Below are 15,186 nucleotides of genomic sequence, written 5' to 3'. Positions count from 1 at the left end.
CACGGGAAGCCCCATGGTGCCAGGCAGAGATTTATTGTCTGGGGACAGAGGGGGGGTGTTGGGCCCCAGGGACACCTCGGGGTGCTGGGGACAGGGAGGAAGGGGGGTCCCGGGGTACTCCACTAGTCCTGGGCACCCCCCGGCTCCTCGGCATCGCCAGGTGCCAGCTCCTGCGTGTCCTCAGCTGGTGGCCGCGTCCTCTTGAAGAAACCCATCTGGAAGAGGGACACGGTGACAGCCACAGTGTCACCCCTGGGACCCCCAGTGTCACCCTCGGGGGACCTCCCCCCGCCATGGTAGGGTGTCACCACTGTCCCCCACTGCCCACTCACCTTCCACATGAGGACGATGAGGAGGGTGAGGAGCAGGAGCCCAGCGAGCACCCCCAGCACCACCCATGACACCGGCACCGTCCCCTCAGTGCTGGCGCGCACCACCTTGGTGACAGCCTGCAGAGGGACAGGGGGTGACACCGCTGCCACCTCAGCCTGTCCCTGTGCCCCCTGTGCCAACCCTACCATGGCCTCCCCGGCGGGCAGGACGCGGGGCTGGACACGGTAGGGCATGGCCGAAGTGTTGAACCAAGCTTGCGACTGGATGAGGAACTGCTTCAGGAGGTGCTCCCGCTGGGGGCAGACATGGGACACATGGGGGACACATGGGGACATGGCACAGGGGTGCTGGCAGCCAATGGGACACCCACAACCCTGCACCAAACATCCCCAGGGCTGCTCTCTGCAGATCCTCGGGGCCCATGGTGCAGGAGGGGACATGGTGGGGACACCCTATGGACATAGGGCCACCCCCTGTCCCCTGCTGGGGACAATACCTGCTGCAGAGTGTCCATCCAGAGCAGCGCATGGACGCTCACTAGCGCCCGCTGGTCCTTGGCCAGGCTGGGCACCCTGCAGGCGATGTCCACGCACGTGGCATTGCCGCAGTCCTATGGGACATGGCGGGTGTCACCCTGACCCCCACCCCAGTGCCATCCACCCCCAGCACCCATCCTGGGCCGGCAGCACCCGCTCACCACGGGGATGGGCTTCTCCAGCCCCACTCCCGGCGGATGCTCCAGGTCCCGGCGCTCCCGCTGGTGGGAGCCGTTCCGGGGTGCTGCGCCTGTGGGATGGGGGATCTCCAGCTGGAAGGACATAAAGGGGACACGGACACCCCCCACCTTGACACCCACCCGGCACCCACCGGGGGGCGCCGGTCCCCACCCCGGGTCCATCCTACCTGCTCGGTGTTGAGGCCAGGAGGGTCGGTGCAGTTCATGCCCCCCTCGGTGCCCAGCTCCAGCAGGTAAAGCAGGATGCGGCCCCCCAGCCGGCTGGGGATGGTGAGGTGCAGGGTGACCCCGCTGACAGTGCTGGGACCCTTGTTGTGGAGCTGCGGGAGGACAGTGAGGTGGCACTGGGGAGGGGGCAGGCCCCCGGCACCCATGGGTGCAGCACCCACCTGGTAGATGTGCTCCACCTTGATGCCATGGTCCTCAAGCCGCCGGCTGCCCTCCGTCCGGCGCCAGCTCACGGGCAGCACCGTGGTGGCCGGCAGGGAGTTGCTGGCAGGAGAAGGGGGTCAGTGTCCCTCTGTCACCTCCCAGCCCACCATGTCCCCCCAACCCTCACCCTCGCAGCTCCATCTCTGCCTGCGCCTCCACGGGCACCGTCACCGTCACCGACGTGTTGGTGGTGCTGGGGCTGTTCTTGCTGCAGGGATACAGTGGGGTGAGGGATGGACCTGAGCTTGGGGACACGCTGAGGCCACCAAGTCATAGGTGGCAGGGTCCTAACAGTGGGCAGGGGAGAGGAGGACAAGGGGACAGGGTGTCATCATGGTGTCACCTCCGCAGCTGCAGCTGGAAGGTGATGGCATCACCCATGTCCTCCAGCCCGGACACGCTCAGCTCCATGTCCACAGTGATCTGCAGGCAGCAAGGTGGTGGGTTGGTGTCCCCGTACCACCGGCCATGCCCAGCCCCGATGCTGGGGTGATGGTCCCGGTGGGGGTGACCCCACAGCTCCTTACCTGGGCACCCGCTTTCATGGGGTTGCCCAACTCGCAGAGCACCACGTGGGTCCCATTCTCCTTCCTGGGATTGCAGCTCAGCTTCTCCTGCCCCTGTGGGGTGGGGACATGGGGAGATGACACTCACAGACCCCCCCACCATGCACCAACCAGCCTGGGGACACACACAGTCCAAGGGGCCCACCCTGGGTACTCATCACCATGGGGCACCCACATGAAAGTGGTGGCCACCCATGGCAGTGTGTGAGCCCCCCACCCCGAGACACCCCCCTGGCACCCACCGGGATGCTGCTCCGGGCCGCCTGGTAGTGGGTGCCGGGGGGCAGCAGCACCCGCAGCTCGGCCTCGAAGGCGCCTTCGCCCCTGTTGCTGGCGTTGGCGCGCAGCAGCAGCATGGCCTCGGCCCCGATGAGCAGGCGCCGGCTGGGCCTGGGGGGGACACAGATGGGGACATAGATGGGGACATAGATGGGGACAGGGCTGCGCACCCCAGGGTGGCGCCGCTCACCCCCCCCGCCCGCCCCAATGCTCACGTGTCAGCGGCCAGGAGGAGGTCGGGGATGCAGAGGTTGTCCTCGCCACAGTCCTCCAGGATGATGTGGGTCTGGGGAGGGGGATAGGGGGGCAGTGCGGGGGCGCGGGATGGGGACTCACTGGAGACAGTGGAGAGTACAAAGAAGGCATCCCAGGGACATGGGGACTGTGCTGGGAACAGCAAGGGATACTGGGTGACACCCCAAGGAAGGAGCAGGGACAGGGGGGACATCCTGGGGAGGGATTGGGGATGGTGGAGGGTAGAGAGGGGACAGCCTGGGGGGTGTGTGTGACTGGGGACAGTGGGGAGTACAGAGGGGACATCCTGGAGAGGGACTGGGGTCAAGGGAGGACACTGGGTGATACCGCAAGGAGGGAGCAGAGACAGAGGGGACACCCCGGGGAGAGATTGGGGACAGCAGGGTGAGCACAGAGGGCTGTGCCAGGGAGGGGTTGGGAACAGTGGGGGGGGACTGGAGGAGGGACTGAGGACAGCGGGGGGGCCATGGGGACAAATCACAGAAGCTCTGGGGACAGTGGGGAGGTCAGGGGCTGTGACCCAGGGAGGGGTTAGGGACAGGCTGGGGGCTGGAGCATGGGGACATGCCCACCCCGTGGCTCAGCCGTGTCCCCCCTACCTGTGCCTGCACCAGGGTGTCCCCATAGAGCACCACCCCCGGGGCCCCCTCGGGCAGCGCCAGGCTCAGGCTCAGCGCCACTGGGCTCAGCTTGTCCTTGAAGTCGGCTTCGTCCTGGGGGCACCCATTGACACCTCAGTGAGCACCCAAAGCCCTCCCGCCCCGGGACCCCCACCCGCTCAGTCTGGGGACACCGCTGTCCCCATCCCTGTCCCATTCCTGTCCCCATCCCGCCTGGAGATCCTCCTGTCCACATCCCTGTCCCCATCCCAGGAGGTGGCACAGCCGTCTCCATCCCTGTCCCCATCCAAGCTGGGGACACCACTGCCCGCATTCCTGTCCCCATCCTGTCTGGGAATGCTCATGTTCACACCCTTGTCCCCATCCCAGCTGGGACCGCTCCTGTCTCCATCCCTATCCTTGCGCTGGGGATGTCCCCGTCCCCCCCCAGCGCCAGCCCGCGCTGGTGCCGTCCCCGTACCCGCAGGTACGCGGTGAGGTTGCGGCACGCTGGGGGTGTCCCCGTGTCCAGCTCCAGCTCCCCGTGCCAGGACGCCTGGTGGCCCTGCAGCAGCAGCACCCTCCGGGACAGCCTGGGCTTGAGCCGATCCAGCTGCAGCTCGGCCTCGAGGCCTGGCAGAGCGGGCAGGGGGGGACGTGGCACCGGTGACACCCCAGCGGTGCCCCTTGTCCCCCCCGGGTGACGCCGGCACTCACGGATGCTCTGCGGGGTGTGCTGGCTCGTCACGCTGACACACAGCACCACGGCGAAGCTGCGAGGGGACAGCACCCAGGGGTGGTCAGGGACCTGCCGCCATCCCCGGGGCCATGTCCCCACAGCGGCGGTGTGCCCACGGGGGTGTCCCCACCGCATGGCTCACCAGCTGACACGGGTGCTGGAGCCGGGCAGGACACACTCCAGGACCTCGGGGTTCAGCCCATCAGGGACACTCAGCTGGGTCCTGGCCACCAACACGGGCTGTCCCCTGGGACACGGGGACAGAGCTGAGGTGCTGGGGACCGGGCAGTGTCCCCCTTGGGCTGCGCCAGCACCGGGGCCAGCGCGATGGACACTCACTGGTACACGGCCACTTTGGCTGCCCCATAAGCGCCCACCAGCAGATCTGTGGGAACGAGCAGGGGGTCGGTCACAGGGCGGGTGGCAGGGGGTGGCAGCGGGTGTCACGGCGCTGGGGACATACCCGGGTAGCCGTTGCCATCGAGGTCGGTGGCCCCGCGCAGGGAGAAGCCGAAGGCGGCCGGGCCGGGGAAGGGGCTGTCGAGGCGCTGGGAGGGCACCGGCTCCAGCCCCTCGCTCTGCCCGCGGAAGATGAAGACCTGCCCGCTGCCATCGTCACCGCCGAACGGGGCACCCACGGCCACGTCTGGGGACACAGAGGCCATGAGCACCCCAAGGCTCCTGCCTCAGTTTCCCCACTGCTTTAGACCAGGCACCGCGGGGGTCCCCTGGTGCAGCTCCCCCCATCCCAGCCCTGTGTCGGGTGCCGTTACCGCCGTAGCCGTCCTTGTCCTGGTCCCCGAGGCTGGCGATGGCGGCAGCGAAGCGGCCGTAGGGGTGGGTGCCCGTCAGGGTCTGGGGGGGCCGGGCGAGGGGCCGCCGCAGCTCCCCCAGGTACAGGTAGAGGCGCCCCAGCTCGCTGCGCTGCCCGTCGGGGCGCCGCGCCATGAACAGCGGGGCACCCACCAGCACGTCGTCCTGCCTGCACCCAGTGCAAGGGTCAGGGGGAGGGGGCACAGGTTTGGGGTCTGGTGGCACCCCGGTGGCGTGCCAGGCAGGGGCAGCACCCATGGGTGCCACCATGGAGGGGGGGACAGTCCCGGCTCTCACCCGTCCCCATTGACGTCGGCCACGGCCACTGTGTGCCCGAAGTACGATGCCACCTAGAAAGGGTCTGGGTGGGGGGTGGCACTGGGGAAGGGCAGGGGGTTGTGCCAGGGGCACCGCAGGGTGTGCTGTGTGATGGGATGGGGGAATTAGGGTGCTGGGGGTGCTGGGGTGCCATGGGGTGACCGGGCAGGATGGCAGTGAGCAGCAGGGAGCCATGGGGTGCTGGTAGGGGGCAGTGGTGTAAGACTTGGGGCACTGGGGACAGGGTGCTGGGGTTGTCAGGGCAGCGGGGCAGGTGCTGGGCTGTGGGATGGGTGCAGGGTGATGGGTACCTGCTCGCTGGCGATGCCCCGCAGCCAGCGCAGGGTCACCCCCACACTGAAGATCTCCACCTGCCCAGAGCAGCATCAGGACCTGGCCCCATCACGGGGGGCACATGGCGTGCATAGAACCATAGAACCACAGAGTGGTTTGTGTTGGAAGGGACCTTAAGGCTCCTCCAGTTCCAACCCCCTGCCACGGGCAGGGACACCTTCCACTAGAGCAGGTTGCTCCACGCCCCTGTGTCCAACCTGGCCTTGAGCACTGCCAGGGATGGGGCATTTACCACTTCTTTGGGCATGGCCATAGTGGTGTCCCCCCCGCTGGGCACCCAGCATCCGGTCCCACTCACCTCGCCCCTTGTGTTGCTCTTGTTGGGGACTCCCACCACGTACTCTGCGGGGAATAGAGCTCTGAGTGCCCCCCATGGCACTGGGGTGGGCTCGGAGGGTGTCAAGGGCCCGTGTGTCCCCCCCACCCCAGCCTTACCTTTGGTTTTGGGATTGCCATCAAACTCGCCCACAGCCACTGAGTACCCTGCAGGGAGATGGGCCCCAGTGACCCCCAGTGTCCCAGCTCCTGGGCTGTGGCGCTGCCCCATGCCCACTGCTCACCCCGGTACCCATCCTCATAGTCCGAGGACACCGGCTCCTCCGTGGGGCGTCCCGGGCGCTCTGGCCACAGCAGGGACTTGCCATGGAAGCGGGTAAGGATGGCGTCAATCCCCACTGAGTACAGGAGCCCTGCGGGACATGGGGTGGCACCAGCGTTAATGGGGCACCCACTGGCACCAGCCCCGGGCTCCCAGTGCTGCTGCGGATGGCACCTACTGGGGTGCCCCATCCTGGGTGCCCTCATCCTGCTGTGCCCACCCAAAGGCAGGACTTACCCACGAAGTAGTACCCGCCGGGGGCACCCAGCACCAGTGTCCCGTCCTGCAGGAGGAGCTGGTGTCAGCAGCCACCCTGGGGCACCCCACAGCATCACCCACCCCAGCATCTCCCCCTCAAAATCTTCCCCCCAGCATCCCCCCTCCAACATCCCCATCCCAAGGTCCCCATCCCAGCATCCCCCCTCCAACATCCCCATCCCAAAATCCCCATTCCAGCACCCCAACCCCAGCATCCCCACCCAGGTACCATCCTGGCCTCACCCTCTGCATCCCCATGAGCATCCCCTGAGCATCCCCAGGATCATCCCGAGCCCCTCAGCACCCATCTCACCTGGGTGACAGCCGCGCTGAAGCCGATCTCGCAGTACCGCTTGTCATAGGCTGTGGGCACGGGGCAGGGTCAGACCCCCCATGGGTGGGGGTCACCCACCGCCCGCACCCCCGGCCCCACGCACCGTAGTAGCTGTCCCGGTAGGCGCCGGCCATGAGGCGGTCGCGGCAGGGCGAGTACCAGGCGACGCGCAGCAGGCCGGGGGCACCCACGAAGCAGGCGCCGGTCGGGGTGCGGAACGCCTCGTGCTGCCCGTCCAACGCGTTCCAGTGCTGCAGCGGGGCGCAGGCCTGGCCACGGGGACGGGGACGCGCTGGGTGCCCACCCCGCTGCCGGCACCCCCCGCCCGCCGCGGGTACCCACCACCAGCCTGCCGCCCCAGCTGGCGACGGATGCCCCCAGCCACTGGTGCGACTTGTAGGTGCGGAGCTGCAGCGTGCTCTGGGTCTCGGTCTCGTCTCCTGCAGGTGCAGGGGAAGGGGAGCTTGCCGGGGTGCTGGTGTCCCCCCCATAGCCCACCCGTCACCCCATGGCCCCCACTCACCCGTGGTGTCGATGGGGAGGGGGTCGCAGGGGGTCCTGCCGGGGGGCCAGGGGCAGAGGAAGACGGCGCCGGGCTGAGCCACGCCGGGCTGGGAGGTGTTAGCACGGGGGGCCCCCACCACTACGCTGGGCCTGCGGTGGGCAGGGGTTGGGTGTCGGGGCGGGGGGGTCCGGTGCTGTGCCCTGCCCCAGCACCCCGCGCTCTCCCCACCTGCCCTGGGTCGTGTGGAAATCCAGGGAGAAGCCGAAATAGCTGCCGGGGGGTCCCTCGTACGTGGCGGGGGGGTCCTGGAGGAGGCTGAGGGCAGGGGCCGAGCGCAGACCCCCGAGGAGCAGCAGGGCCCGCAGCAGCGTGGCAGCACCCATCGCCTCCCGAAATGCAGCCACAGCCCCGGCACAGCCCGTCCCGGCCCCTCCTTATCTGGGGGATGCAGCCGGAGACAGGACAGCGGGGACGGGGGGGACAGGAAGGGGAACCCCCGCACACACAACCGCTGCTGCCCGAGGGGCACGGGGGGGGACACGCTGCTTCTGGCCGGTGGATGGAGGTGGCGGAGCAGAGCGGGGGGTGGCAGTGACACAGGGGACACGGGGAGGGGTGGGGGGACACGGCCATGGTGGAAGCGGCACAAAGCTGCATCCACCACCCTCCCTCCACCGGAGGCCGGGGCTGAGCCCACCCCCCAACCCATGCTGTGGGACACGTATCTTGGGGTGCAGACCCAGCCAGAGGAAATGCGGTGGGGAGCAGGGATGCCTGCAGGGATGCCTGCAGGGTGCAGTGGCCCCACCCGCTGTCCCCAAGGTCCCCTCTGCAGCAAAGGGAACAGTCAGGGGTTCCCCCCTCTCACACCACCAGCATTGGGCATCGCCACCGAGCTGCCCAGGTCAGGGGCACCCCAAAACCCCCTCAGTGGAGAAGAGCAGGGCCGGGTAGCCCAGCGCCTCGCTGGGAAAGGGGCCAGGCAGGGGATGAGTGCCAGGGCTGGGGACAGCCGCAGCCAGGCCAACAAGAGGGCTCCTTGTCCTTGGTGCAGGGAAAGGTGCCCACATGCCAGGTCAGGCCTGGAGCAGGTCCAGAGGAGGCCCCGGAGCTGCTGCGAGGGCTGGAGCAGCTCTGCTCTGGAGCCAGGCTGAGAGAGCTGGGCTGGGGCAGCCTGGAGAAGAGAAGGCTCCTGAAGGGGACACCTTAGAGCAGCTCCAGTGCCTAAAGGGGCTCCAGGAAACCTGGAGAGGGGCTTTGGGCAAGGGCCTGTAGGGACAGGCCAAGGGGAATGGCTTTAACCTGCCAGAGGGGAGATTGAGATGAGCTCTGAGGCAGAAGCTCTTCCCTGTGAGGGTGCTGAGGCGCTGGCACAGACTTTTCCCAGAGAAGCTGTGGCTGCCCCATCCCTGGCAGTGTTCAAGGCCAGGTTGGACACAGGGGCTTGGAGCAACCTGCTCTAGTGGAAGGTGTCCCTGCCCATGGCAGGGGTTGGAACTGGAGGAGCTTTAAGGTCCCTTCAACCCAAACCAGGCTGGGATTCTACGACCCTTGCGTGGTTTCACTCTGGTTACAGGCTGCCCAGGCAGGCTGGTTGTGACACTCACCCCGCTGAGGGCTCCTGCCCAAACAACACCCTTTAAAATCCCCCACCAAACTAAACAAATTAAAAGTACATTTTCGCTGCATCCAGCTCAGTGGCTGCCGAGCAAAGAATCCCAATTCAAAGTCGTTTTACTTGATGAACCAAGCAACCAATGCTGTTATTTTAGGAAGAAGCCCTGGGCTCCATCCCCATCAGCTGCAGCAGCTCCAATTCACGTCATGCAACAACCACACGTATTTTTCCACAAATCATTGGTTTATTAGAAAGGTGTTTTTTCCCCCCTCATTTTACAGCATATATATATATATATAATCTTATGTGACAAAGTTAAATACAGTCTGTTTATGCTTGGTAAGTAATGACAGGTTAATTATTTTTAGCACTATTCTGGAAGTCAAACCCCCCCGGGCTGCAGCGTGAAGAGTGCCAGAACATGGATGTGGGATCTAGAAGCTAATGAAACCCAGCACTGAGATAGTAATACTGAATCTGTTCATTATTTACAGAGATATTGAGTCCCTTTTTGTGACCGTTGGGGTTCAGACCTGCCCAAACACAACATTTCTCATTTCAAGAGTGAGGAAGCTCCAGAGGTTTTGATCCTTTCAGTCTCTGCCTGCCCAGGAGGATGGGGAAGGGGACACCTTGCTGCCAGCTCCCAAATCCAGCCCAGAAGGTGCCCTCAAACCGCTCTAATACAAGGACCTGAATCCCAAATCCCGGCGCGATGGGAGAGCTCGTGGCTGGAGGAGCCTCCCGGTCAGTGGTATCAGCTGGAAGAACTGAGGAATCCCTTAGAGAACATCAGGGTTAGTCCTAAACCACGGCTCCCTGCGGGAGGATGGGTCCAAAGGCTCTTCCCTCACCAGAAGGCTGCTGGGGGCTGCACGGCCGTGCTGGGAGCTGCAAATCACCCACGTGAACCCAGGGGGAAGAGCCAGTCACAAACCCGGGTGTTTTACACTGCGCTCCCGAGGCTGCCTCCGGGATCCGATTCCTACAGCAGGGACACAGAGCTGCTCCGAGCTGGGTCACTGCTGGTGGCCACGCACCGCGCCTGCTCCAAGCCTTTGTTTGCTGCTGCAAAATGCTTAAAGGAAGATTTAATTAATCTTTTCTTTTTTTTCTCATTTTTTACATTTTATAGTACATAAAAACTTCAAAAATACATGAGCTTGATAAAATATACATGCTGAAGTCGTCCTGCAGCTAGCTGCAACTCCCAAAGTGGAACCTTTCCAAGTGTCTTATTTCACCTACAGCAAACATATTTACACAGAAGCCACCAGAACAAGTACCACTAAAAGAACGGGCTGTAAAAAATATTATTGCAATATACTACAAATGTAACCTTTTTATAGGAGCTACAAAAAGCAGCATCTTTGTTTACAGAGTTCAGTGCAATTCTTTACATTAAAAAAAAAAAAAGAAGAAAATAACCCTATAAATTAATAAGGAAACCATCAATATTACAGAGGAAAGAGGAATTCACTTCACACACCCCGGCTGCTCTCCCCTGGCCTCCGTATTGCTTCAATTCCCAAAGGGATTTTTCTCCTCTCTCCCAACACCACAGGAGGTGGACGTCAGAGTGATGTTTTCCCTCCTCTTAGGAGAAGAGTGGTCAAACCCCAGGCTGGAATCACCAGCCCAGAGCCTCTCTGCAGCCCAGGACATGGGGCTCCAGGTACACGTGTAGCTCCTCTCTTCCTCTTTACAGTAAGATCTTAATTCCACCTTTGCTGCTCATCCCGAGGACAAAACCCCCCTAAGCAGGCAGCCATGTGTGATACCCAAAGGCTGGTGCTGGCCCAGCCAAAACCAGTGTGGCCCTGCGCTTCCCTCCACCTCCCCACCAGCATCCACAGTCGCCAGGTCCTCACTGTTCTCTGGCCCGTTCCAAGCCAGACTCAATCATGCTGACTGTTTTAATTAGATGACCTCATTAAAAGGGTTTTGAGAGATCTATTAGTGTGTACAGGATCTCCTTCATCATGTACAAGGTGGCAGAAGGGAGATGACCAAGTGTAAGAATCAGGGAAAAGAAAAAAAAAAGAGCCTTTCCAAGCATCTCGCTGGTCTACACGTGAAATGATTCTCCTAAGAGAGTGCTGCTACGTGCACAGAGGGGTCAGGGACGTGACACTGTCCCTGGTAGTGGATATACACAACGCTTACAACTGACCCACCGCCTGCTGCTCCCTAGCCCTCGAGCCTCTGGCTTCTTTGGCTGCTAAAGAGTGAAAGGAAATTCTCAGGCTTCACCCGCCAGCTGGATCAACTCCAAACCCCTTCCCAAAATGCACAAGATTCTCCTTCCTCCGAGGTTACTTCATTTTATCCTTCATGTGCCGTGACTGGGTGGATGCTGCAAGTCCTGTCCTGAGAAGATGGGGTGCAGCAGAGGGTGAAGGTGTAAGGCTGTGGCAGCCGCGGCGGCAGCGGGTCTCGGGGCAAGAAGGGTTGGATAAAGAGCGTGAGGAACGGGATGGAAAGTGAAGGGGCCCGGATGGATGGCTGACGCCGGAATGATGTGGATGGGGTGGCTGGCTAGAAACGTAGCAGGGTGCCCTGGAATAATGGAGTGGGTCAAGTGGGATAAGGAAATAGGGGTCAAGTGGGGCTGGGGTATGTGGTGAACCTGAGCGAGGGGCTGGGGATGGGGGTGCGGGTGGATGCCGATGGCGGCAGCGGCGGCGGCAGCGTGGTGCTGCAGGATGGCGTGCTGCACCGTGGTGATGGACGTGGCCGAGGCCGCCGCTGGCTGCTGGATGTGGATGGGCTGCAGGGCAGGTGCTGCGGGAGCCAGGGCTGCCGAGGCTGGGAAGGCCTTGACCTGCTTTGCCAGGAGCTGCTGCTGGATGTGCTGCTGGGCAGCTTGCTGCAGCTTACTGTACTTCTCCATCTCCTCGGGTGTAAAAGTGATGGGCTGGCTCTCGAGTGGTGCTAGGGAGGAATCTTCTCCTTCCCGGTCCCCTTCGATGCTTGGCTCCCCGCCCTGAGGCACATAGCCAGGAAAGTGCTCGACGTCTGGAACTAAGGGCATCATACCGGTTTCCACTGGGACTGGCTGGCTGCCCCCATCCATAGGTTCTAGCCCATCGCCATCGCCCGGATCCGAGAGGAAGTTGTGTGGCATAACCAGATCTCCAGACCTAAAGCACTCGGGGAGTGCCGGTGCCTCGAGGGGAATGGAAGGCATTTCCACAGCGGGTTCATCCCGTTTCTGCTCATCCAGAGGCTTGTCTTGAATCACCATCACCACTTCTTCCAAGAGAGACTGGCCACCCAACTGAGCCTCCTCAATGCCCTGGGAAAGCTCCTCAGCATCTGACAGCTCTTGCTCATCACCCCTCTCCAGCCCAGACTCTTCGTATCTTTTGGCGTTCGGCTTCCGAATGGTTGGCAGTTTCCCAATTAAGGGGAGAACCGGTTTGTTACCCAAGGAAGGAGGAAGTTTGGGGCCAAAGTAGCCCTGGGGAGGATCTTTGAGCTTTATTCCCACCTTGTTTGCCCCTGGGAGCATCTCGTCAGTGACGCAGGGCTTCTTCTCAACCTTCCTGGATTGAATCTTTTCCAGGAGCAGCTTTGCAGTGACGGAGTTTCTCTCCTCGGGGCTGCAGTCCCCTTCCGAGGCCCTGCCCATGCTGGAGCCGCTGCTGTTTTGGGAGAGTGAGCCAGATCCTTTCAGATCCTCTCCTTTGCTATCCTCTTTCTTCAGCGAGGATCCTTCACCTCTGCCTGTCCGGAAATAGTGCGGAGATTGCGAGCGATAGATTTTGGACCTGATGAAGTCTCTCCTCCCGGGTCTCCTCTCCTCGGGGCTCTCGTGGCCTCGAGAGCCCTTCCGTGACAGGGACCTCTGGGAGTGGCTCCTGGCGCTGCGGCTGCGGTCCCTGCTGTAGCTGCGGCTCCGTTTCCAGCTGCGCTCCGTTGCGCTGCGGCTTCTCCTCTTGCTCCGGCTGCGGCTGCAGCTGCTGCTGCGTGTTCTGCCCCGGCTCCTCGTTCGTGACCTGCCTCGAGGGTGGGTTGTGCTCCTGCTCCGGCTCCTCGACCTGCTCCGGCTCGAGCTGTAGTCATCGTCTGAGGACGAGTACTTGTGCCGCTTGGATCTGTGACTGGAGCTGTTGTAGTCAGAGTCATCCTCCGAGTCATGGGACCGCTTTGAGTGGCACCTCGACCGGTCACTGTAATCGCTGTAGCTGTCGTCCGAGTAGCTCCTGCGGCGGCTGTAGCGGCTGTGGTCCGAGGAGGCATCGGAGCTGGAGGAGTAGGACCCGCGGGAGGAATGCCTGCGCCCCGAGCGGGAGCGGCTCCGGGATCGCTCGCTGCCCGAGTCGTCGTCGTCACTGTAGTGCGAGGGGGACTTCTGCCGGCAGCGCTTCCCGGGGGAGCCCTCCTCGCTGTCGTAGTCCCCGCTGCTCTGGCGGCTCCTGCGGGCAGCCCTGCCCGGGGCAGGACCCGCACACCGCCGCCTCGGGGCGGGGAACGGCTGCAGGTCAGCCCTGTGCTTCCTGCCGCAGTGCTCCGGGCAGGAGTTACCGCCGTCCTCTTTCTTACCGCTGCTTCCCTCCTCTGCAGACAGAGACTTCCTCTGGGATTCCTGGGAGCACCGCTTTCTCCTCGGGCAGTGCCCGCACTCCTCCGGCAGTTCTGCTTTCAGGGCCCATTCCGATTCAGTCGAAAGACAGGATTTGCCTTTTTTGTGCCGGTGTCTTCTCCGTTTCTTGGGTTTCTCTTCCCCCAGGTCAGTTTTCCGCCCCTTCTCATCAGCCTCCTCCTTGTGTTTTCGTCTGTGTTTGCTGGACTTTTTGTGCTTCTTTTTCTTTTTGTGTTTATGGGACCTGCCAGATTTGCTCTTCCCCATCATGCTTTTACCACCCTCCTCTCCCTCTCCCTTACTAACACTTGCCAAGCCGGACTCCTGCTTGTTCTGGGAGCCACAGTTGGACAGAGATTTGGTTTCCATTTTCAGAGCAGAACTGTTGGCTACGCTTTCTGCCTCCTTGGGTTTGCTCATCTCACCAGCTTCTGCGCTCTGACCACTTTCCTTACAAAGCCCCCCTGGCTCCTTGGGTTTCTCTGCCCCTTTGCCTTTAGCATCTTTATTGCGAGAGAGCTTGAAATCAAAATACAGGGGGTTACAACTGTATGAAACCGATGGTTCTGCTTTGGTAAATATGAGAAGCTCTGAAGGCCACTGGAGGGTCGTGCTCTCGTCTTTACTTAGAACAGGGAAAAAAGGTCCTGTGGGTTTGGGTTTTGGTCCTTCGGAGACATTCTTACAGCCCGAGGCAGGCTGTGGGGCTGCTTTAGCAGCGTCTGGCTCAGGGGGGTCGCTCTCTGTTAGACGTTTGCTCTCCTGCACACTCGCGTTTTCCAGCACTTCTTTTAGCTCAGTTTTGCTGTGCTGAGCTGTGCTTTCAGCAGTGCTCTGCTCCTTCTGCTGCCCCGTGCTCTCAGCAGCCTTCTCTGGGTGCTTGCTGGGTTTGGGTCTGGGAGAACTCCCCTTTTTGACTTCATGGGTAGCTTTTTTGTTCACATTTTCAGCTTCCATTTGTTCGGTAGACTTCATGAAAAGCAGGAATTGAAAGTTAGGCTTCACTTTACAATGGGCTGGAGGAATATAGTGGTAGTATTCTGGTTCAACTGCCATTGGCCCATCTTCTCGTCTCATCTTTTTTAGTTTTGACAAGGTAGTGGCTAGAGACCCGCTGTCTTTGTCGTGTTGCTCATCTTCCTCTGCCTTGCCATCAGAATTATTTGTGCTTTCACCCTCACCGGGTTTCTGCAGGCTCCCTGCCTCCGAGGACCCTTTCTCATCAGCTTTTGCTCCATCTGCAGCACTCGATTCTTCCACATGGTCCTTGAAAACAGAAGCTATGGTCTCAAGCTTTACTGGAGTCTTCTTTGCAAATGAAAAAGACACACCTATCTTCTGCAGGGGAGTTCCCAACGTACTCTTGATGCCGAAGCTGATTGCCTGTGCTCCCTGGATGGGCATTTGGTTTGGTGTAACAGTGCCAGCAACTTGTCCAGTGTTTACGAAACCTCTGTCCATACCCATCTCTGAAGCTTGGCCAGAAGTCGACTGGATGAAAGAGCTGCTGTTGGCTGCAGAATCATCACCATCATCTCCACCTTCCTCATCCACAGCCACCGTGGTGGTTCTGAACATGGGTCCGCTTCCAGGAGCACTGTATGAACAAGTTAAAACAGAGGAAACAGCTGACTGCCACTTGTACACCCCTGCAGATGGATTCATGCCTCGTTTAAAAGCCTTTTACACAAAGCTGTGGCTGCCCCATCCCTGGCAGTGTTCAAGGCCAGGTTGGACACAGGGGCTTGGAGCAACCTGCTCTAGTGGAAGGTGTCCCTTGCCTGTGGCAGAGGGTTGGAACAGGGTGAGCTTTAAGGTCTCTTCAACCCAAACCATCCTGGGATTCTATGATTTCAAGTAG

At 61.7% G+C, this 15,186-nt stretch overlaps 2 protein-coding genes across 8 annotated transcripts in view; both read right to left on the bottom strand.

Moving 5' to 3' along the window:
* Nucleotides 1–14: 14 nt before the first annotated feature.
* Nucleotides 15–8,005, bottom strand: ITGA2B (integrin subunit alpha 2b). Its single transcript, XM_030509041.1, has 31 exons — nucleotides 7,990–8,005; nucleotides 7,348–7,552; nucleotides 7,138–7,268; nucleotides 6,957–7,054; nucleotides 6,718–6,883; nucleotides 6,594–6,643; nucleotides 6,260–6,305; nucleotides 5,985–6,113; nucleotides 5,860–5,907; nucleotides 5,723–5,766; nucleotides 5,382–5,441; nucleotides 5,050–5,102; nucleotides 4,713–4,921; nucleotides 4,403–4,585; nucleotides 4,279–4,324; nucleotides 4,082–4,186; nucleotides 3,918–3,973; nucleotides 3,682–3,833; nucleotides 3,201–3,314; nucleotides 2,562–2,632; nucleotides 2,310–2,457; nucleotides 2,029–2,121; nucleotides 1,845–1,924; nucleotides 1,629–1,709; nucleotides 1,459–1,561; nucleotides 1,237–1,389; nucleotides 1,031–1,141; nucleotides 830–943; nucleotides 519–626; nucleotides 333–449; nucleotides 15–215 (listed from the first exon to the last, which is right to left on the bottom strand). Exons 1-31 carry the CDS (start codon nucleotides 8,003–8,005, stop codon nucleotides 123–125), a joined length of 3,183 nt encoding a protein of 1,060 aa, XP_030364901.1. The 3' UTR covers nucleotides 15–122.
* Nucleotides 8,006–8,961: 956 nt separating this feature from the next.
* Nucleotides 8,962–15,186, bottom strand: part of GPATCH8 (G-patch domain containing 8) — a 53,120-nt gene continuing 46,895 nt past the window's right edge. For all 7 annotated transcript variants that reach the window (XM_030508793.1, XM_030508794.1, XM_030508799.1 and 4 more), the window contains one exon: nucleotides 8,962–14,922. In XM_030508793.1, coding sequence (XP_030364653.1) covers nucleotides 11,070–14,922 — 3,853 coding nt within the window. In that variant the 3' untranslated portion in view covers nucleotides 8,962–11,069. The remainder of the gene's footprint in view (nucleotides 14,923–15,186) is intronic.

This window comes from Strigops habroptila, chromosome 19 (genome assembly GCF_004027225.2).
Source record: "Strigops habroptila isolate Jane chromosome 19, bStrHab1.2.pri, whole genome shotgun sequence".
Classification (NCBI taxonomy): Eukaryota; Metazoa; Chordata; class Aves; order Psittaciformes; family Psittacidae; genus Strigops; species Strigops habroptila.
Note: the sequence above shows the minus strand (reverse complement) of the source record. Positions and strands in the feature narration are given on the sequence as shown.